Genomic DNA, 23,963 nt, shown 5'->3' with positions numbered 1-23,963 from the left:
TAGCTTAGCTTAGCTTAGACTGACCACACATATCAATGGTTGCTATTCCGTGATTGACCGAAGTCAGTGAAAATGCACAAAGAATCAACTAGAAGTTCGGCTGGGATTGGCCATAATTCAGTGCTTCTATTTATACATGGTCAATAACGGCGCCGGCCACGTCCTTGCAGTCAGGTGGGATTGGGGGAAGGAATGTTAGTGTCAACCTTTGCTATTACCGTGTTTGCCTCTGCATCTCCACAAAGGTTACTGGGAAGAATGTTTGTTAATGGGGAGGATCGTTGGGTCACAGGATTCACTTTGATAAGCGATTAGACCATAATAAATAATTATTTGTGAGATATAAACATGCTTATATGTAAATATAATATATTCATTTGATATGAACAATATCTATGTAGAGAAAAATTATGCCGACACTTGAGGTGATGAACCTTTCAAAGTTTGTTGAATAAAGTGAACCTTTCGCAAGTCTACACTTGTAGTGTCGAACCATTCAAAGTTTTTTTAATTACAAAAGTAAAGGTAAAAAAAGGAGTCTTGAAAAAAAATTCAGACATAAATAATTTATGAATCAGATTTTTTTTTTTTATTTCTTTATTAGAGTGTATTTTAACGCACTAGGGCTTTTATGAATCAGAGTTTATGTCGACACTCACAGTGGCGAACCTTTCAAAGTTTGTTGAAAAATCATATTTACATCTCACCGTTGTAAAGATTAAAGGTGCAGTAATACATATTTTATAGATTAGAAATAGTAGCATGAAACGAGCCCACCAATTGATCCGTCATCCTTGAGCAGCCACAATCCACTTTTTGCTTCACCCGTTTGCTCGGCTATATAAAAGCACTCAGAGAAAATAGGCGCGCGACCCGAGACGGAAAACAACTGACGACTGCTCGGGCTTTCTTGACGCACTGCCCAGGAGCAAGCGTCAACGTAGAAAGATCAAAAAGAACTAATCGAACGCGGCACTTTATCACTTTACTCGACCGATGCGCGACATGTTTGATCCTGCCCTTATCGCCGGCCCCCGCAGGTGCAAGCGTCAAGGTCTAAGGATCAAACACAACTCACCGCCAAAAAAATCTGAAAACTATGACTAAACATCAAACCGACATTTTATGAGTAAGTAAATCGAAAAAAAAAAATCATGTGAACTAAATCACTCATAATAAAATGAAGAACAACTTATTATCACAGTTCTGATTACCAAAAAATATATATACCAGGGGATCGATTTCAAAAATGATTGGCTTCAAGAGGGATAAAGTCTAAGAAAGTTTGGGAAACACTGATATAGATTCAATACAGTACTCATACAATGCATTTACGCATCAGGTTTTGAATCATTATTGATGCAATAAAGGATTTCTAAGCGATGAAAAAGCTGTCATAACACTTGTCTGTATTTGTAGTGATATTAAAATGACTATATGCATTTCAAATGCTCATATTGGGCTTATTATTGATGCTTATGATTGCCCGCTTATTCCCATTTAATGTACCATATATTCCACCTCATGAACCTTGCAGTGCTTTGCGAAGGCCCAAGCTGTCCGATTAATTTCTCGCGCTCGGGGTGTTTTTTTTCAGTTAGCACTTCATTTACGCGCCATCGGAGTTATTTTATATTCCTGCTTATAAGTGTTGTCGCTGCGATTGTAACTGTTCAGTCGAAGATGGATTCCCAGACAACCAGAAATCGCATGAAAGTTCACATTACAACTCGTTTATTCATACTAATTACATCAAACTCGCTAAACACCGTGGATAAACTCGTCAGATTGATGAGTTTCCTCGCATAAAACATTTCTTTTCTGAGTTCATTTGTACATTTTGTTTCGTCCCGTACACACGTACAAAGTAAGTCGGATCAATCCGTAGCAGCTGTCAAATCATCATTTGTTATCACAAGTAAAGTCGCATAATATTGCAGGTTAGTTCGGTAGAATATTTATACACTCGCATTGTATGTTATTATTCATCACATAATATATGCACGCATATCGCCTCCACTTTTATACGTAGAAGGCCGTTTCGCAACATCTTATAAATGAAATTTTGCACATATAGAGCCTCCAGGTGATTTCGTTATACGTACATTTTGGTTGTCTGGGTTACCAATTGATGAGCTCGTTTCATGCTTGTAATAACACATTTGTATCATAACATGTATTTTTTTATGAATTTGTTGAACAAACTATGAATAGTTCGTCACTTTAAGTGTTGACATAAGCGCTTATTCATGTTTTATAAAATTTCGAGGTTCAAACCTTTGAATATTTCGATGTTTAAGATGTCGACGCACTGATAGATAACTTTTTAAACAGAGGTTACATGAATCGCATCACTTACCAAGGTGAATCCTGATCATGTAGCTTTGAAGCCCTCCCACTAACAAAACTCCTTCCCGTGGCAACCATAAAGATGCAGAGGTATACTCGGTCTTTAGTAACAATGGATGTCACACTAACATTCCTTCCCTTCCCCGATGACTGTAAGGACGTGACCGGCGCCGTTATTGACATTACTAATTTCAGAGTCCTCGAAAATGTACATTGAAGATGGTATACTACTCCCAAGCTACATCTGTTGGTTCCCTGTACAATTTCGATGATTCTTGTCAATCACGGAGTAGCAACTACGAATTGTACGGTCATAAATGCTCATGCTCATGCTCATGCTCATATATTTCACCTCATGAACCTTTATCGCGAAGCTTTCTTGGTCTAGTGGTAAAGACTGCGGCCACAGGTATCCGGTTGATCTAGGATCTTTTCGTAATGGAAATTTCCTTGACTTCCCTGCTGGGCATAGAATATCGTCATGCCTGCCACCCGATAATCGAATGAGAAAATATTTGCAAAGAAAGTTCTCAGTTAATGAAGTCAATGCCTATTTTCTACCAATGGGTCAGATATGCGAGTATGCGATAAATAGGCGGTAACTAAATGCAGTCAAAAATAGTCAATGTCACAATTAAATAATTGTAGTCTGGGCAATAAATTCGTTTTAACGGCCGTTGAACAATTTCACAAAATAATACCATTGTAGGGGGAGATCCCCCAGTGTCGGACAGCACCCAATACCGGACAAAGTCGAAACATTGAGAAATCATGGTCCAATCAAGATGGTGTATTAGTAGAAAAGAAAGCTCTTATGTAGACTAATATTTGCGTAGAATAACACATCCTTGAAATATTCATGCCTTTTTAAAAAAGTAGAAAAGTTTGAAAATCTTTAAAAAATTGACGTATCTTCTTAATTATGAGCCTATTTAGTAATTATTTTGAATATGAAAAAATACTTTGGATCCCGCAAACATGATCGAACATAACCCTAATTTGATAGTATGAATGTATTTTGTACCATAATTGAAGTAAATATGTACAAATTACAATTTTGGTTAAGCATCTCCTGTCCCTCAGTTTCGGACAGCTTGATTTGTTATATGATATCTTTGTAATTATTGCATCAGTGTCTCAAAATACATTCATTTTTCATGGTTTCCGTCGATCATGGTATCAAACATGCAATAAAATTAAGAAGAATGAACATTCAGAACAACATCGTAAAATGTGCTATTTTTCATCATATATGAAAGAAGTTTTTGATAGGCATATTGCAAACTAAGAAAAACTCAAATTATTCTTGTAAATGTTGCAAATGCATTGAATTGGTAATTATAAACTATTCCTATAGTGTACACATTCAATGATGTTCAAATTTACAGAATTCGAGGCATTTCCAGATCGTGTCCGGTATTGGGTGCCACCTTTCAAGATCGAACAATTTGGTACTAAAATACATCATCAAAATGCAATGTCAAAATTCATATTTATATTTTCAAATTTATTTTTGTACACTATAAAAATGATGATATTTATCATAAATGGGTAACACGAGCCCATTAAATCAATATTTTTCGAATTATGAATTTAGTGGCTTAAGTGTCCGGTACTGGGGGATCTCCCCCTATCTCTTTTCTCTTTTTTCCAGAGTTGGATAAAGTCGGTACCCTAGATGCTATTTTGAGTGGAGCCTACTGTCGTTCTCAGATGTACCTGTCCAGGCAAATGGCCAGACTGCGTCCCGAGCTGACTATGTCAATGTTTTCCGGTAAGTTAATTGCGATTGTTCTTTTTTGTGCTATAGTACTGTACTGAAAACGTTGTTGATTTATGGAAAACTCATACACAAGGAATTATTAAATGGATCCGAAACATTTTGGGTATAACTGTTAACGATATAAGATTTTATCACTGGATACATGAATGCCCAAACCATAGTTGACTTGATAAAAAATTCATGCAAATCAAAATCACGTTCGCCTTAAACATCTCTTAACGTTACATTGTCATTTTAAATGATCATTCAAAGTAGTGCTCCCGGTCGCAACGTTTTCCGCCTTCAAAGCAAGTTCGAAGCTCACGAAGGCACGTAGCTATATTTACAATTTATCTAGTCGCAGTGTGTTTCCTACTAACATCCGGTCTGCTCTGTAGTGCGATGGCGAGATTTGAGATTGTTGACACAGTGTGCTTTCTCTCGTGCATGACATGGTAGAAAGTATCATGCGGGGTTCGTGTTTATTAGGGTGGATACTCCTTTGTATGAAAAAATGCAAATTTGAATAAATCCAACCAGTTCAATGTTTTTTTTATTCCTTTATTAGTATTATTTCAAACATTACATTCATTTCTTATATCTAGATGCTCTGTGTTCGGCAACACTATCTTCATTATTTGGTGAAACTTAATTAAGCATTTATTGAAGTTTTGTTAGCAACATATTACATTTTATTTCCCGTAGCAGTTCAGAATTACCTGCTGACAAAAGAGAAAAAAACACGCATTCAATTTACTTAACCTAACTTAACCCTCTAATACCCAAATTTTCATTTTCGATCTAAATATCATTTTTTGTTGTCTAAAATCTTTCTAAACACGTTTTGGACAATGATTTATTTTAATTCGCAGATCTATGAATTTTGGTTTTTGATTTTTATAATTTTAATTTTTGAACATCCCTATCTTTTTTCATTTTTTCTTGAATCCTCTTCTGGGTACCGATTTTTGACAATAATAAAAATTTGAGTTTTCGCAATTCTTTCGAATATATAACATTTTTTATTTATTTTCTGGGAAATATTTTATTTTCCGTGTAACTAACGAAAATTCGATTTGAAATTATTTCAACTCTAATAGGCTCTTCTGCTGTGATAGGATGATTGTGGAATAGTAGTTTACGCAACAAGTTGCAGAATGATGGTTTTTACAGCACGAGTCGTAAATTTATCCTACGAGGCTTGCCGAGTAGGATAATTACGACGAGTGCTGTAGAAATCGAGTTCTGCAGCGAGTTACGTACAACATTTTTTGCAATTTCGTAGAAGACCACCTAAGGGTATCAGAAATTATGTCGGTATGCATTCACCATTTTTTTTAAATTTCTGAGAAATTGTTGTGTTATGATTCATTACGCAACTCAAAACAGTTGCGTAATGAGAAAGCGTTGCGTAATGAACCATTACAGCACTGCTTTCAGTTAGGTAATGACTATTCCCGCACTGCATACTTCAGTGCAGGAAAGTAGGCCGTTTCATGACCGATTGACGTGATGAAAAACAGCCTATTACGATGAGAAATTGCAAAAAAATATAAAAGGTACGATTTTTTACATTACAAGTTAAATGAGCCCCGGGCATTTGTAGGTTATATAAGAAAACAATTTTTCAAGCAATTTCCAAAAATACATAAAATTTCAAAAGTCATAAAAAACTATTCTTATATGCGTGTTATGAGTCAAGGTTTAAGCCAAAAATAAAAGCATTTTGATTTCCGAGCTACGAAAAAATACACAAAATTCCAAAGTGTACCCCGTCTAAAGGCGGGGTTGGGTATTAGAGGGTTAACCTAAATATATGCATTTATCGTGGCAATAGAAGATTGCAACGATTTTTGTCTAAAACTATTAATATTTTTTTCGACATTTGTTCCAATGCTTCAACATTGGATATTCTATGTAACTTATTAGTACTAAACGATGGAGGGAGCTTCAGAATCATTTTCAAAATTTTATTTTAAAATCACTGCAGAGATTTTTCTTTGGTATTACTGGTATTACCCCAGCTAGTCCATATTGGTACAGCATATAACGCGGCTGGCCTGGAAACTTGTTCGAAGATCAAAAGCTTTTTCTTAAGACAAAGCTTCGATTTTCTGTTAATAAGTTTATACAGATATATTATATACTAGTGGTCCCGGCAAACTTCGTCTTGTCATCAAGTAGGCTGTTGAAAAACGTTTATGATCGTCCTATATAAAATGACAGTTTCGTTCGCGCTCGTTTTTCAACTTTCCCGGTGAATATCCTGGGATTTTTATACCGTTTTGACTCCGTTTTTGATATTCCGAACACTTAAGGTCAACAGTGACTTCAAATGCATCTGACTGGCTTAAATTGGCTGGTATATGAGTAATTTTGATTTTCTTCGCAAAGTTTAACTAGTATTGTAAGTTTTAGTATTGTTTTTACGCAAAAGTATCGAACGACATTTTGATTCAAATGCCGAACATTGTGTTCATTCTGTCTCATACTCCGAACACCTTGATTCAAATTCCGAACAGCACGAATAAATCGTATTGAAATGAATAATTTAACAAATAAATTTATCTGAGCTTGTTCTAATGTTCTCAAACTAGAGAATCATCACTACTCTCACGTTATAAATTATATTGGAAACGTTATAATTGAACTGCAATTGACTACCATTTACTTGTTATTTGGTGACATATTTCAGCGAAACATTTCAACCAAATCGCCATACAAAAACCGAGTGTTCAGAATATGAGTCTGTTCGGAATTTGAGACAAAACGGTGCACACAAACACGTCGGAACCCTTGACGAACAAAACTGAGAAAGAATCATTCAAATCCGTTGACCCGTTTGTAAGCCATTTCGTGACATACAAACACCATTCCATTTTTATTTATATAGATTTGTTACATTTGGCTTGAATGCCCTCAATGTGATTTTTAAATTAAATGCTTATCTAGCATGAGCCTTAGATACTTAACTTCATCTGACCAATTTATTGGAACCCGTCTCATCGTGACAACTTGTCTACTTGAAGGTTTCAAATAAAGAGCTTTTGGTTTATGTGGGAATATTATTACACTCTTAAAAATAATGGAAATTACTGTGGACGTAATGCATAGTAGGACTGAATGGCACATGATGTAAATGATAAAACGACACAAAAATGTGTCCCTGAAGATGTATTGAACAAAAAATGTAATTTTACACTTGAAAGGACACGAAAACGATGTCACTATGATCGGCATTTCCCGAATCAGACCCTATGGTATTTGAAATGTGACATGAATTCACGTCATTCGGCTCGCTTCTTTTATGTGCATCCAAAAGACGTAGAATCACATGATTTTTTCGAAGTGTGTAGTTGTGTTTTGGAAGCTTTAGGAGAAATCTTCCATTTTTGCAAGTATGAAGAAAAAATATCGTTACACATAAAAGTTGATGAGTGGTCGATTGTCGGAATCCAAAATTTGAATTTTCGTTGATGTGGACCATAATTCTGTTCAAAATGACCTTTTCAATAAGTTTACTGATGGCTTACCCACCCTAGTGTTTATCCTTTCTTCGGGATAAGCGGGCATCATTGTTCGCGACGTACATACATCCGCTGTCGTCACGTAAGAGACCCCTAGCTTTAGCTGCAGTCCCATATGGGTGGATTGAGTAGGAAGCCGTCTGCTGGCAGAAGCTCGATTACAAATTTTGAATAATGATAATCCCTTTGCACGCGGATCAGCACTAACTTCTGCTGTGTGGCAACCGGCGCGGCGGGATGTTATAAATTGTTTGATGGATGGAAACTACAGGAGCAAATCTATTCTAGGACGTGCATACATGCACCAGTCTTGTTACGTAGTGTTTTGATCGCCGGTTTTGTTGGTACAGTATAATGATTCTTTGTTCTTAATATAAACAATTCCAGATTTAAGCCACTGTTGTCATCATTTTTGTTTATGTTAGTATTACAGTTTTAATCTACATATTTTACACAATATTGAAGTTCAATCAGGCGTTTTTTTTTGGGTAAAACATTTCTGGGGGAAATATCCGTCATCAATTTTGAAATTTTCGGAAGCTGTTTTTTAGTTTAAAATCAACAAGTTTAAATGAAAAAAAATGTGTTCACACATATTTTGGGTGATGAAATTTAAGTTTAGAACAGACAACTGCTTTAGAAGTTTTGATGATGACGATGATCACTATGCCAGATTCTCTTGAACGTTAACATGCATATATTTAATAATTCCCATCGAAGACGACATCGAGAGTTTCAGTTTGGTTAAATTTAATGGCCTACCGTGAATTGCAAATCAGTCTTATCTGTAATACTGGGCTAGTAGCACGTCTCTTTTTAGAGACTTGGTCTCTCTTTTAACCAAAATGGTCTCTAAAGTCCCTTTTCTCCTTATTCTGTTTTTTTTTGTATTGAATTATAAATTTGCCAACACCTTTTTAGTGTCGTAGAATAGTTAAAAATTGATATTATGAACTACCGAAAAGCTAAACATTACATATAATTTGCAATTGGATTAGATGGACAAATTGATGTGATGTTTAGCTTTTCGGTAGTTGTTAAACTTCCACTCGGCTGGTTGGCCGTAAACCACGATTCATAATTAAAACAAGTATGTGATATTATGAGTCGACCTTGTATTTGAGAATTTCATCGCGTACCTGAAGGAATAAAATAGACCCCCCTGTGCGGTCCTTAGCCTCTTGCCCAGCAACTCCTATCCCTACCTCCTCGCGGTACTGGCCGGGGTACAAGTAACCTTAGGGAAGATCGAATAACCAACCCCCGGTGGGAACTTTGGCCGTATGCTGACAGGAAAGGGGGGTTTGCTTTTGCTTCTGTACTCCATGTTAGGAGCGGCTCACAACAGCGTCTGTTCCCCATGTCAGGGGCGGCTGATCATCGTCCGAGTGACAGAGAAGGACTCTAAGCTTAACTGTGCACTATGCTCCTCCGAACATTTAGGGGGAATGGTCCTCCGGAAATCTAGGGGGTTGGTGTCAGGCCCTGCAAGCCAGCCGTAAAAAATCAAGCAACGAATAATCAACGAGAGAATACGAACAAGGACAATCGGCGAAGACCACAGCGACGTAAAGGGACTAGCGATTGGAAGCTCGGTACGTGGAACTGTAAATCTCTCAACTTCATCGGGAGCACACGCAAACTCGCCGACGTGCTGAAGGACCGCGGATTCGACATCGTAGCGCTGCAGGAAGTGTGCTGGACAGGTTTGATGGTGCGAATGTTTAGAGGTAACAATACCATCTACCAGAGCTGCGGCAACACACGTGAGCTGGGACAGCTTTTATAGTGATGGGTGATATGCAAAGGCGCGTGATCGGGTGGTGGCCAGAGAACTGGCACGGCTGTCATCCTGCATACATTTCTGCTCTTCCTCACATCGTTTTTGGTACTTCGCGTTTTGGTACCCACTTTCTGGACGGTTTGCCCTAACTTGCTCCTGATTTTCGAGTATACGGCCCATGTGCTGCTAGTGCAAGTTTCTGGCAATTAAATATATTGCCTTGAATCGTCGTATTTGATGACGCTTTTCCCCTTTTCGATATCTATTTGAATGTTTTACGCATCAGTGAGGTATTATTGAAGTCTCCTATCCAAAAAATCATATGTTTTGTCAGTCCCAAAAGAATCAAAACAAAGAGACTGGACGCCATGTTGAATCAATGTTGGGTTGCAAATTATTGGCTCATTTCCCCCCTGGTGATGGCCGATCAACGAAAGAATGTGCAAGTTGAGGCTCAAAGGCCGGTTCTTCAACTTCAGCATCATAAACGTGCCCTCACTCCGGAAGCACTGATGATGATAAAGACACTTTTTACGCGCAGCTCGAACGCTAGTACGACCGCTGCCCAAGCCACGACGTCAAGATCATCATAGGTGAATTGAACGCTCAGATTGGCCAGGAGGAGGAGTGCAGACGGACGATTGGAAAGTTCAGCGCCCACCGGCTGACGAACGACAACGGCCTACGACTGATAGATTTTTCCGCCTCCAGGAACACGGCCATTCACAGCCTCCCGTATTGGTACACCTGGAGATCACCGCAGCAGACGGAATCACAAATCGACCACGTTTTGATCGATGGACGGCACTTCTCCGATATAACCGACGTCAGAACCTATCGTGGCGCTAACATTGACTCTGATCACTCTATAGTAGACCTATCAGGGTTGTTAACGTTAATCAACGATTAACGCCGTTTCGTTAATCCGTTGACGTTAAACTTTAACGGTTAACGAAGCTTGCGTTGATTGCGTTGAAAAACAATTTAACGATAACGTTAACGTACAGCGTTGAATCAACGTCAACTACTTCGTTTTTTCTAACGTTAACGATATGAAGATTATAATATCTAAAAAAATACTGGTTGTCATATTCGATTGTTCAACTCAGACACTGAAACATGGCATGTTCAGAAACGATTATGTAGAAGAAGAACAAAAAGCTTGATCTCATTGCAGGTTTTATGAAATGTGAACTGACTTTTTCTTAGTCGGATTTGGTGGAAAATGCTGTTTATATTAGAGCTCCACAATATCGGAAGTGGGAAAATCTGCTCTACGACCATTGCCACTTTCGACTGCAATGAAAGCTTTTGTCTGCTATGGTATGTTAGGGTATCATGACAACTTGTATAAGGAAATGAGAAGTCGTCACTGGGGTGGTCACTCAGAAACATTTGGTAGTTGGATGGGTGAAAAAAGGATGCCGTGTGCTGGCTGGAGGCAAAGGAAGCCGCTCTCTAGTAACACTTTTAGCCCATTGCTGTGGGTTGCTGGAACGGCGAGAGGTCATAGGACGGATACAATATTGCTAGGAAAATCTTTGCCATTTGTAAAAGTTCTCTCAAGCAATCACAAACTGACGTTCAAACAGGCTGATTGTTGGGTGTCTGCACAGTGCACTTAGATTTTTTCAATCAATTTTCCATGGATACGGAGTATCAGCATAGAAACGTGTTGTTTATTGATGTTTCGAAACATTCTCGGAGAACCTTTTCGAAAAATAAAATCAACGCTTGAGTTAGCGGTGATCGTTGACGTTAATTCAACGCAAACACGTTAACGTCGACGCTAACAACCATGAAAAATTAACGCAACGACGTTGACGTTGATCCAGAGCATAATCAACGTTAACGGCGTTTATCGTTGATTAACGTTAACAACCCTGAGACCTATTCATATTTTCAAAAATGTCTGGAAACACCCCAGTCAACCAATACTTTGATTTTTCATTCCGAAATGAACTTCTGGCCAAAAATTCACTCAATTTAGAGCAAATTTAGTTGTGCTTCAAATCAATTAAGTGTTTTTGGGCTATTTTCAAGTTTAAAAAAATCATACACACTCAATCACGATTTGCTTGTTCGGTATTTTTTTATACTGGGTACGAATTGTAAATCATAAAAAATACCGAACTTTCAGCTTTTTGATTGAAAACTTCTGAGGTTCAGTAATAATTTTTACTTTTTACTGAACTACGGTTGCTGTCAGACCCAATTTTCCAGCATTACCGAACAGGCCGAAAAGTCAGTAAAAACAATTACCGACTATTCAGTAGTTGATGTTTTTTACTGACTTGTCGTCAAAATAAAATCAAAACAAACTTATGCGCATGCGGGGAAGTGTCAAATGAGAATCACCTGCTGTAAAATCGTCCGGCGCCGGGAGACACGGCTATGGCAACCAATGGTAAGTAGTCGAAATTTAGTGAGAAACTCAACCATTTTAAGCAACCAAAAAGGCTCAGGACTGCTTACGTTGGTAAATTTGGTTGGTTTACATACCGTTTTGCTTCGAATTCCCGGACGCTTCGAAAGCCGGACACTATGACTGTTTTTACATCTTTAATAATATAAATTCAAATTTTTCGATGTTACTTATGTACAAAACTGTTCTTCAACTTTAATTGTATGTTATAGTTGATAATATATCGTAGTAGGCTGCAATATATTAAAAATAAAAATAAAAACACAAAATGCGTATCGACACCCCACACATTTCAGTGCTTGTTAGACTGCATCTTACAGTTGCCGTTGAAGAAAGATTTGATTTAAATTTAATTGAAAACAGTGTTATTGTGCCAAATCACGTTTTGAATGAAGAGCCAACTATTGTGTCCTATTGCTGTGAAGTGGAAATGACCAGAAATGCTCGGATTAATGGTTTTATGTGAAAAAATCTCAGTGTCCGGATTAAGAAGCAAATTATTGGACTGCTTCGAAAGTCGGACATACAGGAATATTTGAAGAAAAATAAGTTTAATCCAATTCATTGGGAAGTGTCGTGTCTAGTTAACCAACGAACATTAATTTTTTAACAGTACAAAAGATAAATTGTGCTACTTTAGTGTCTGGTGCATCAAATTAAGAGTGTTACCGTGAAGCAAACTATAGGTGGGGTAATGCATTGTGAATCCAGGCGCTAGCATAAGGTGAGTGGAGTGATTTTTGACGAAACATTATGTACCTTTCTGGCAGCTTCAGCGTTTTTTCCGACTCGAGACTTTTATGATTACATACAGTAAACTGTTCAAAATTGTGAAATTGAGAGTTGGTGTGTTAAATTTAATACGAAATATGCAAATATTTTGTCAAAAAGAAGTGTCCGGAATTCGAAGCAAAAGTGTCCGGAATTCGAAGCAACCTATTAATAGTGTCCGGATTTCGAATCAAGATTCATCTCATGTTTTTGCATATTTAAACGTTTTATGCATAATAAATCACTATTTTTATTGTACCAAGCAATAGAATAAACATTTAACTTCATGATAAACCACAATAAATAAAGGAAATATATATTATGAATTATAAAAATGGTGCTTGAAGTTAACCCGGTGCTTAAGTGTCCGGATTTCGAGTCAAAACGGTACAAGAGGTAAATTCATCTGCATCATTGAGTTTGCCTCTTGTATGCAAACCATCCAAATAATGATTTTGTCACACATTTTTCGGTTACTTCCACTACCGTAAATGTTTATTCGTACGAAAAATGCATGTCGATGTCCATGTTCATGTCGATTGGGTTTTAATTTGTATTGATTTTTGAAAAAAACAGTATCCGGAAAAGCAAAGCATGGAGCATGGGAAACTGGAAAGTCAGTAAAAACGCTCTACAATTTTACTGACTAAGTCAGTAATTTCCATCAATCAAAACATATTGTGATTTACTGGGTTTTTTCGGTTATCGTAAAAATTACCGAAAAAACCGTAGTTCCAAAACCCAGTAAAATTTTACTGGGGTCGGTAATCTGAATTGGTTGTGTAACTACCAAACGAAACATCAAAATTTATCGAAAATACTTCTACAAAGCAGTTTATCCAATTCTACGAACTTTTGCCGAACAAAGTTTTATGATTGGAGCAAGTTTTAACATAGTTTGGTTGAGGCTTGTATCTCGAGGTTCTTGAAAATCTCTTTTTTCGGGAATTGTTTTCACTGAACAGCATGCCTGCATGAAAATTTCGGATTTTTAATTTCCAGACATGATGACAATGCATATCTAAATGTCAATCCCGTTCAAAGTAACCATTTATCTTACGAAAATAAATTGTAAAAAATAGATAATTATGAAGCACATTTGTAAATCCACTGTGGGTGAGCCAAGAGCACCACCGTGAGCTTCAATGAATACAAAAAATGAACACGTTAGCACTGCCTTTTCTCAGTCGATGATGATGATTGTTTTCAAATCGTTCTAAATGATCAGTGAAATGCGATCAAAACAATCATCACTCGGATAGAAAAAGCAATGCTAACTTGTTCAATTCATTCGTTTCCGGTACATGTGACATGCATGATTTAACAATCATCAGGTTGCGATGCGGTGCTCGATCTTTGGGCATTTATTGTAATTTATTGCCTTTAGCAACATGTAATCTGTTGATGGTCAATGAATTCATAAATTTATTATGTTTGATTCCCGTTGACTAGGGCCTGAAAAAATAATACCAATGCATGTTTTATATACCATGTATATTGAGAAAACTGTAATTTCTGGGTACTGCGGAGTACAAATTTGGATCAAACAATGTTAAAACTCAATTTAATCTTGTTAGCGTGTTCGACAAACTTTAACAGAATAGAATTAGCTTTCAAATAGTGGTAATAGCAAGTGGTTTTGATTTTTCACATGCTAGTTATGATTGTTCAAATCTTGAAATAAGCCCAAAAACACATTTTCAACTTGAAGCATACTGAAATCTTTATCAAATGAGCTGAAAATTTGACCAGCTCTTAGCATGAGAACTCCGAATACTGCTTGACCGGTAGATTTCCACACATTTTTTTTAAATATGAACAGGTCTACTCTATAGTAATGGTGAAACTGCGCCCAAAACTATCCGTCATCAACAATGTACGATATTTATTATTTATTTTATTATTTATTTATTTTCTTAATTCATCTGACATAAGTCTCAATGAATGTTACAGTACTAATTTAAACAAATCTAGGTCTCATCGAATCTAAAATTTTTCGTCTGAACACTGTTGACGACATTCCAAAATCAAATAGGTACGCTACATCGTTGAATGCTCTCATTACGGAAGACAATGGTTCGTTGTACCCGAAAAGCGAACGGTGGAACTGTGCAGCAAGCATCCTTTCCAGACTCCTGCGTTGAATCCTGTTTGGAGGGTTCAGAGCTAGCTTTGCTAGGAGATTCGGACAGTCTATCTCTCCGTTCAATACCTTGGCGGCTGTAACAGCTTGTTGGGTGATTCGACGTTGTTCAAGGGTTTCCAACCCAAGCAAGCAACACCGGTCAGCGTATGGTGGAAGATTTGAACGGTCCCTCCACGGAAGCAACCGTAGAGCATAGCGCACGAACCGTTTTTGAATACGTTCAATCCTGTCAATCCAGTTCGCCTGATACGGACACCATACAATGGAAGAGGATTCCAAAATTGAACGAACAAGCGAGGTGTAGAGTGCTTTCAAACAATGGACATTAGTAAAAATTTTGGTCGTCCGCATAGCAAACCCCAGCTGTCGATTTGCTCGATCAATGATTTCCGAACGATGATCGTTGAAGGTGAGTCTAGATTCGAGTAATACACCCAAATCTCTTATGTGGCTAACACGCTGAATTGTTGTATCGTCAATTGTGTAGTCCATACGAAGTGGTACTGCGGAGCGGTGGAAGGTGATCACGGAACACTTATTGATGCTGAGCGTCATGCGATTTAGTTCACACCAACGGACGAAAGTGTTCAGTAACGACTGCAGCCGTTCGCAGTCTGCTAGACTTTCAACGACGACATATATTTTCAGGTCATCGGCATATATCAACTTACACCCGACACCCAGTAGAGCCGCAACATCGTTGAAGTAGAGTGCGAAGAGAAGCGGTCCAAGGTTACTCCCTTGCGGTACGCTAGATAAGTTTTTAAACCAAGCGGAAGTATACGATCCAATCTTGACGCAGAGCTTCCTGTCGCAGAGGTACGATTCCAACCACTCTACCATAGCGGTCGACGCACCTATCCTAGCTAATTTGTGCAATAGGATACGTTGATCGATTTTGTCAAAGGCGGCCTTCAAATCGGTGTAAACGGCATCTACTTGTTTCCCATCCTCTAGCTGGTTGATGCAACTTGAGGTAAAACGAAGAAGATTTGTTGTTACTGACCTGCCAGGGTAAAACCATGCTGGTCGCTGGAGATAAACGCTTTTGTTTTGGCAAAAAGGTAATCATTGATGACTGTCTCAAACAGTTTGGAGCCAGCGCATAATGAAGTTATTCCCCGGTAGTTCCGAACATCGCTTTTGTCACCGGTTTTGTAGACTGGGAACATGAAGGATTTTTTCCACTTAGCAGGAAATTGCTTCTGCTGTAGCGAGAGGTTGAAGATGTAACACAACGGAACGGTAAGGACGTCGATGCATTTCTTGAAGACGATAACAGGAATCCCATCGGGCCCAGGAAAGATAGATGATTTCATTTTCTTCGCAGCTTTTCGTAGGATTTGATCAGTAACGAGTGGCAAACCAATGTCGCATACGTTTTCTGGCACTGTGGAGCTAGCACGCATCGCATCATTAACAGTTGCACAATCAGCATTAAAAACACTCGAACAATGCTTTGCGTAGAGTTCGCATTTTTCCGGTGCAGTCGATGCTACTTCGTCGACAAAAGATACCGAGGCAGGGACACCATCTGTTTGCTTGCGCTTAGAGTTAACGAAATTCCAAAAACGTTTTGGATATCGACGGAGGCCGTCTTGCATTCTATCAACATACTGCGCGTAAAGATGTTCGTTGAGCGATTTGTATGCATCACTTGCATCTTGAAAACGCCGCTTATGAAGTGGCGTCCGCTGCTTGCGGCAGTGGCGTTGACATGAGTTTTTCGCGCGCTTTAGCGAACGGAGTCGAGCATTCCCCCATGGTGGCTTTGCAGGTGTACGCATCTTTGGAACGTTTGACGAAAGCCAATTCATCACAATATCGGAAAAAATTCTTACAGCATCGTTCACATCAGAGCAGGTGAGAATTTCGGTCCAGTCTAGACGCGCTAAAAAGCCGTGTAGCAATGTAAAGTCGATGCGTTTGAAGTCCAATTGAGGAACATCTTCGTGATTGAATAAGGGCTCGCTATCAGTAGAAAAAAGCGCAATTTCTAATGGAGGATGCGGGCGATCAATTTTGACCAGAGCGACAGCGGCTTCAGTTACAACGCATGAGTCGTCGTTGGTGAAAACTAAACCCAGGGTATGACTCCAGGGATTTGATACTCGGCAATACTGCTGCAAGTTTAACATTGCCATGTTGTCAAGTAAACCTGCACTCGCCGGTCCAACACTGCTGGGTTCAACAGTAACATAGAACGGCTCACTTTGTTCTCACACCAGGTTAGCTTGATTAAAATCGCCACAAACAATAATTGAATCATCATCGCATGCGCAGTCAAGGCTGTCCCTGATAACATCGGAGAAGTATTTTACAAACACAATGTTTGAACGCATTTCTGGAGGAATGTATCCAGCGCAGATGAACAGAGACGATTCTGCTGTTCGGATACGGGTCAGTACGAGCTCAAGATCATCCACGGCACACTGAACTGGAGAAGAGTGAAGTTTGCGATGAATAGCGATAAGGACACCTTCTCCGGACTTCTTGTGGCTGCTATTTGTATTGCGATCATTCCTGTAGACAGCATAGTTTTCACCAAACAGTTGGGCAGACGTCACGGTTGCATCGAGATTGGTCTCCACAAGAACAATGACATCGTAGTCGCATCCATTAACTGCTACAAACAGCTCGTCGATCTTTGTGCGCAAACCTCTGACGTTCTGGAAATACACGTGCATTTGACGAGTGTGCTGCGAGGGCTGAAACGGTTGCACAGACGATGACCCATTACCGAAACTATTGATAGACAAGTACTCGCCTCTGACGGAGGTGCTCGCACCTCCGCCGTCCTCAAAATGACGCGTTGTGTGGATATCTCTCCCAACGTCGGCTATTGCATGTGGGCCTCGATCAACGTGGTTGCGTTCGTCAAGTGGCGGATTATTAAAAGCTACCCCGTCACCGTCAGTAAACTGCAACGGGTAGAAATTAGGTGCGGGATCGTCAGAAGTTAAAATAAGATACGTCCTCAAAATAACGTCCTATGGTTGATTCGCATTCATAACGCTGTCGAAAGGGGTCTCAACAGGAACCCTTCCAGGACGGCGCTTATTAGATTGATCATCGAATTCCCTGAACAGAAGTCCGTCCGGCCAGGTTGAAGCGCTTAGAGCCAGTTCACGGTGGTCAGGATTCAATCCGATTTTGAACGAGACGAAAGTCAGCTTTGTGATATCTGCATCCTTGGCAACCAGACGAACAACATCGAAGGGGTCGAAAACATTCAAGCAGCGAGCAACAATTTTCTGCACATCTTCTACCTTAATCAACGGTTGGAATCCCGATAGGTAGAGCCAGAATTTCGGGGGTTGCGGAGGGGGCACGATGAATGGAACCGACAAGTCCGACAAGTCAATTGTGCTCGTTCCGCGCTCGACGGTGGCCTGTACTGTCTGGCCATTATTCCCGCGACGTCGTTTAACACCGGTTTTTGGCCAGCTGGGTGTACTAACCGCTATAGCTGCCTGGCGCTCGTTAACGATGCTCTCGACTTGCTTACTCAAAGATTCAACCAGACTAGAGAGCTTCTGCACTTGATTTGAAAGCAAATTTAGATCCATAGGTGACGATGATTGAGGGCCAAGTGACTCTTTGAGAAACGAGCAAACACTACGTCCGTTCAATATATCCCGGCATTTGGGACAGATAAACATTGCCTTCCCATTCGAAAACAGGTCTCTGTTTGCGCGATTGTTGAAACCGCAACATTGCTGGCTTATGTGGAAGTATGTATCACAGAAGCCACATTGTATCGGCTCGAGCTCATTGATTTCCAGGCTGCATTCCCCGCAATGTTTTTTATCCATTCTGCTTTGTACACTTTCAGTTGGTGATAGTATCAAACGAAGTGGTCTATAGGGGTTTGTAGCTGGTGCTGACGGTCGTAGAAAAGCAATGTAGTGAACCGAAGAACTACGATGAAAACCAGGTTCCGGAATCTCTCAGGATTGCAATAATCGGGGTACGCCAAGATCCTAACGTTCTCCAGGATGTAACACTTACAGATCACAAACGCGAACGGAGATTTAACACGAAAAAAAACAGTAAAAATCAATAAAAAATATCACTATAAAAAATATCACTATAAAAAACACAATCAACAATATACAGCAGTGATGCCAGCGGTATCGACGCCCGTTTCGGTATAACCTAGCGCGACTGGCCAAACCGAACGTCGCCGCCGCATAAGCGCAGCATCTCGAGGTAGCATTGCCGGAAGAGGGCGAGCTTGACGAAGCCCCTCTTGAGGACTGCTCTGCCCATAACTGCATAACAGTCACATTCGACATTTCTGGCAAATTGGAGTTAATACCATGGAGAGTCATCAAATGATAAGTACTTTCGATCAACTTTCTGAAATCTGTTAAATTGTTCTAGAAAATTCGAAAAAATACCTAGTTGTTTTGTCACATTGGCAATTGTAACCGCATAACAGTCACTTTGAGATTATACATGAGCCTCATAATGTAGTAGCAACGAAATTTCTATCAGAATTATTTTCTGACTATTCACCCAATATGCGATATGAGTTATACAAAATTTCAGCCTCAAATAAGCTCTTTTGAATTCTTAATGATTTTTTGAAACTTTAGCTTCCTCTCATACTGCAGTGAAATACAACTTAGTATCCCATTTACTCAATGCCTACTTTTGTCGAATGTTACAAATATGCAGTTATGGGCAACATAAAAGCAGCCATCAACAATGCAGCCGAGAGTATCGTCGGGTACGTGGAAAGAAAGACATGTAACGATTGGTTCGACGAAGAATGCAAGCAGGTTTTAGAGAAGGATGCAGCGCGGGATGCAATGCTGCAGCAAGGAACGTGACAAAATGTGGAGTGATATAAAATGAAACTAAAGCAGCAAACCCGCCTATTCCTGGAGAAAAAGCACCGCCTGGAAGAAGCGGAATGTGAAGAAATGGAGCAGCTGCATAATTCACAAGAAACGTGAAAGTTCTACGAAAAGGTTAACACATACCGAAAAGGATTCGTGCCGCGAGCCGAAATGTATAGGGATAAGGACAGAAGCATCTTGACGGACGGACGTGAGGTGATGGAAAGGTGGAAATAGCACTACGATGAACAGTTGAATGGTATGCAGAATACAGGGGCAGAGGGTCACGACAGCGGAGGAAATGACTGCGTCAGCACGGTGAATGAAGGAAACCAACCTGTCCCCAGATTGAGGAAAGTTAAGGATGCCATCCACCATCTCAAGAACAGCGAAGCCGCTGGTAAGGATGATATTTTAGCTAAATTCATCAAAATAGGCCCGGAGAGGTTGGCCGCCTGTCTGCACCGGCTGATTGTCAGAATCTGGGAAACGGAACAGCTGCCGGAAGATTGGAAGCTAGGGGTCATATGCCCCATCTACAAGAAGGGCGACAAACTGGAATGTGAAAACTGCGATCACTATCTTCAATGCCGCCTATAACGTAAAGAGCCTCCCAGATTATCTTTCGTCGTCTATCACCAATAGCAAATAAGTTTGTGAAACATGAAAATTGTGTAAAGAATTGTACAAAATGGTTTGACAAAGAAAATCAGCAGTTCATAGTTACTCAGTTTATAAAAATAATGTAATTTTAAGTTTATTTTCATGTGCATATTTGAAATATCGAAATAAACTAAAATCAACCGTTAGTCTTTTAATCCAATTTGCCTCAATAGTAAACCATCATTTAAAATTAAATAATTTTGAATAGAAAAATTTAAGGAAGAAATAATCATCAGCGTTGATTTCCATGAGGATCACTTGAAATTTGAATAAAAAAACTGGTTTTTCATTTTCAATGATTGTTGATGATTGAATGATGGATTCTTGAGCCTTAATGCGCAACTCGAAGTGCAAACCTAACAAACTTTTTCTGTACACTTTCGATTCTTGTTTTATGCGTTTCGTAATATGGCTGCCAAACTGCCCCAGCATACTCAATAATCGAACGAACTAATCAAACGTAAAAAAAAATTATTGTGTACGGATCATCGAATTCCTGTCCAAGCCGTCTAATCATTCCAAACATGGCATTAGTTTTTGCGATTACCTTGTCAATATGTTTAGTGAAGGATAGTTCACTATCGAGGTCCACGCCCAAGTCATTCACACAAAACGACCGATGTATGACATCTGCACTCATTCGATAGTCATAGTAGAGCTTCCTAGAAAAAGACACCACGTTGCATTTAGATACATTGACCTTTAGACCAAACTGCACACAAAAGTTGGAGATCAGCTCAACATTTCGTTGTAGATTCCGACAATCCTTCAAACAACTTATAGGTATGAATAGTCGAGGTAGCTAGGCAATTCATTCATGACAAGGATGAAGAGCAAAGGGCCCAAATGGTTACCTTGAGGCACCCCGGAATCAACACAAAATGATTTCGATCTCGTTTGGTGTAGCTTAACTCTCATACAAATGTTCATAATTTTCTAGTGAGCAATTTTCGCTGAAACCAGGTCGCCATCGGCACCAATCGTTAGAATTCCAATTTCATGTCACTGAGCGCTAGTTTTCGATCAAACTTAAGGGTGGTCCTTTTGGTTATCTCAAATTGGTGGACCCCTCGTACGGCAGCCAGCTGAACAGTTTGCGAAAAGCCCATTTTTTGATAAATCTTGGGTATTTCTTCACGGGATATGTCTCATATTTCCCTTGGAACCCTTATCAAAGTTAGTGGCATCGTATGGAGAACAAAAGTTAAAAAAAATTGACGGCCATTTTAAATTTGGCCGCCATCTTGAATTTTGTTAGAAAAATCGTTTTTTCACCCTTAGCGCACCGCTAGTTTTGAATTCTGAAATCACCATCAGAAAGCTGAGCGAAAATTGCCTAAGACAGGCTACACAAACTATGTGAGCAATGATATTTACCCTATGAAATGAACGATTTTCTAAATCATGTCTAAATCTACGATTTTGACGTATTTGGCGAGTGCAAACAATGCAAACATCATTTTTTGTACATCAAAGAGACAAGTTTTCAATACTTGGTGTCTTATTCGAGTCAGATGAAGAATATGAGTATTAGTTTTGAAAATCTGGCGGCCATATTGGATTTTGACACCTTCCTGGTTTTAAGTATTAGAATGAGTTTTCTCTTTGTTAGCACTCAACATATTGAATTTTGATGTTACTTTTCTTCTTGTTCTTCTTTTTTCCTGACATTACGTTCCTACTGGAACAGAGCCAGCCCCTCAGCTTATCTAGCTTTGAAAACAAATTATCAAATAGGATTTATTAACGCTTATTTGTTACCTGAATGATTCTTCTGCATATTTTCGTGTTGAATAATAACATCAATTTGTTCATTTATTTGGTCTAAAAGCATTGATGGAAATGAACAATCAGTTGAACAGATGAGATAAGATAAGAAAGAAAGAATCTGATTGTTTATTTTTACGGAGGCTCCATAATACAACATGATGAGCGCTGAGATGGTAAAAAACATTTGACTGTTAAAAATCAAGCTCAAAGCCTGTTTCTCATCATTCAATTTTGCTATTTTTCACTTGCATGTTGGGCGATAGTAAAAACGATACTTTATGGCTCAGAAAATCAAGGATTTCTTGGCTTAAAGATTTAGGATTTCCATTCTCAATTAATGCACTTTTGGCAATGTTTTTCGTTTAAACTACAGATATTACCACAAGACTTACTAATGCCCCAACGCGCAATCTATAAACTTCATTCAATGAACAACAATGCATAAGGTAAAAAAATGTTTGTTATTTCAATCAATGTTTCTGGACGGTTTTCATTTATTGAATTTATTTATTCATTATTACTGTATTCAAAGATATGTCGAAGAATTATTCTGTTATCAAAAATCGCATTATAAAAGAAAATACCTATTTGATAACCTGTATTTAGCTAAGTGTCAGGCTCGGTTCCGGTAAGAACGTAGCGTCAGGAAAGTGAAGAATAATTAGAAGAAGAGTATGGACCGATGCACGAGTTCACTAATTTGACGTTTGAGCGGTGCCGAATTCACTCGTTGCCATGGTCACGTAAATAACACGGCACCGCTCAAACGTCAAATAGTGAACTCGTACATCGGTCCATACGTAACCTTGTTTTTATTGGTAGCCTCTATATTCGACATGCTGAGTGCTTACCTAGGGGGAAGACAGCATTGCTCTGAGCAGGCTATGCGCATCGAGTAGCTATGAGTTACTCACATTTGCTCAGAAATTAGCAAATCTAAGTAATCAATGTATGAAAAACATTCCTATTATCAAATATGCTTCGACGTTGCATCTGGTTTCAACAAATGTCGGGTAGAGATGTTTTATTTTCTGTAATTTGATAAACGCTGCTCATATCGATTATTGTTTCGAATAAAGCGCTACCCCGTTCTATCGTATTGTTAAAAGCTTCGAAAGATACGAGATCATTAGTTCTAAAATGACTTGTATATTTGTCCCATTTTTTTCAATTATATAAACTAATCTTTCTATTAGTTTATTATTCATTTATATCTATTGATACTCTAAGATGAACGTTACAATTCTAGGAAAGTGCTTCAATAGGAAAGTGGTTCAATGGCGAAATCATCACGACAATTGAACAGAATCATAGCAGAGACCAACTTCTGTTTGGGAGAATCTTAATTAAAATAATTAAAGTTGAAGATTCGTGAGCTCTACCAACACTAGCCCAAATACATGTTCTAGTACTAGTTCAGTTGTTTTTGAACAATGCTGGAAGAAATTCAGCAAAAGACCTTTGACAAGAATTGACTACTGCATACGACACGACGCGAAACAATTTCAGTACCAGACAAACAACCTTACGCTTATGGTTGCTATGCTTACACGCAGTCGAGCAAATCGAGTTACTCAGAGTTGCTCAAAAAGCAACTCGTGATCTAACTCAAGATCAGTAGGCTGTCCCACCCCTTGGTGCTAACAAGATGAAAAATCCACTCTACTACTTAAATCCAAGATGGCGTCGAAATCCAAGATAGCCGCCAGATTTTATCACTCAAAATAATACTCAATTGGAATTCTAACGATGGGTGCCGATGGCGGCCTGGTTTCAGCGAGAATTGCTCAGTACATTTTTGCATGCCATATTCATTCAGAACCACCAGAACACTCAATTTGCTACCGTTGATCAGCAAAAATATAAACCTGATCATAATGCAAGCTCTGCTGTTGCTTTTGGGATTCTAAATTCATATAT

At 38.9% G+C, this 23,963-nt stretch overlaps 1 protein-coding gene across 5 annotated transcripts in view; it reads left to right on the top strand.

Annotated features, from left to right (window-relative positions):
• Window positions 1-23,963, top strand: part of LOC5564260 (protein furry) — a 384,478-nt gene that overhangs the window by 186,418 nt on the left and 174,097 nt on the right. For all 5 annotated transcript variants that reach the window (XM_021842641.1, XM_021842640.1, XM_021842638.1 and 2 more), the window contains one exon: window positions 4,004-4,123. In XM_021842641.1, coding sequence (XP_021698333.1) covers window positions 4,004-4,123 — 120 coding nt within the window. The remainder of the gene's footprint in view (window positions 1-4,003; window positions 4,124-23,963) is intronic.

Source organism: Aedes aegypti, chromosome 2 (genome assembly GCF_002204515.2).
Source record: "Aedes aegypti strain LVP_AGWG chromosome 2, AaegL5.0 Primary Assembly, whole genome shotgun sequence".
Classification (NCBI taxonomy): domain Eukaryota; kingdom Metazoa; phylum Arthropoda; class Insecta; order Diptera; family Culicidae; genus Aedes; species Aedes aegypti.
The sequence above is the reverse complement of the archived record's forward strand: the minus strand, read 5'-3'. Positions and strand labels throughout refer to the sequence as shown.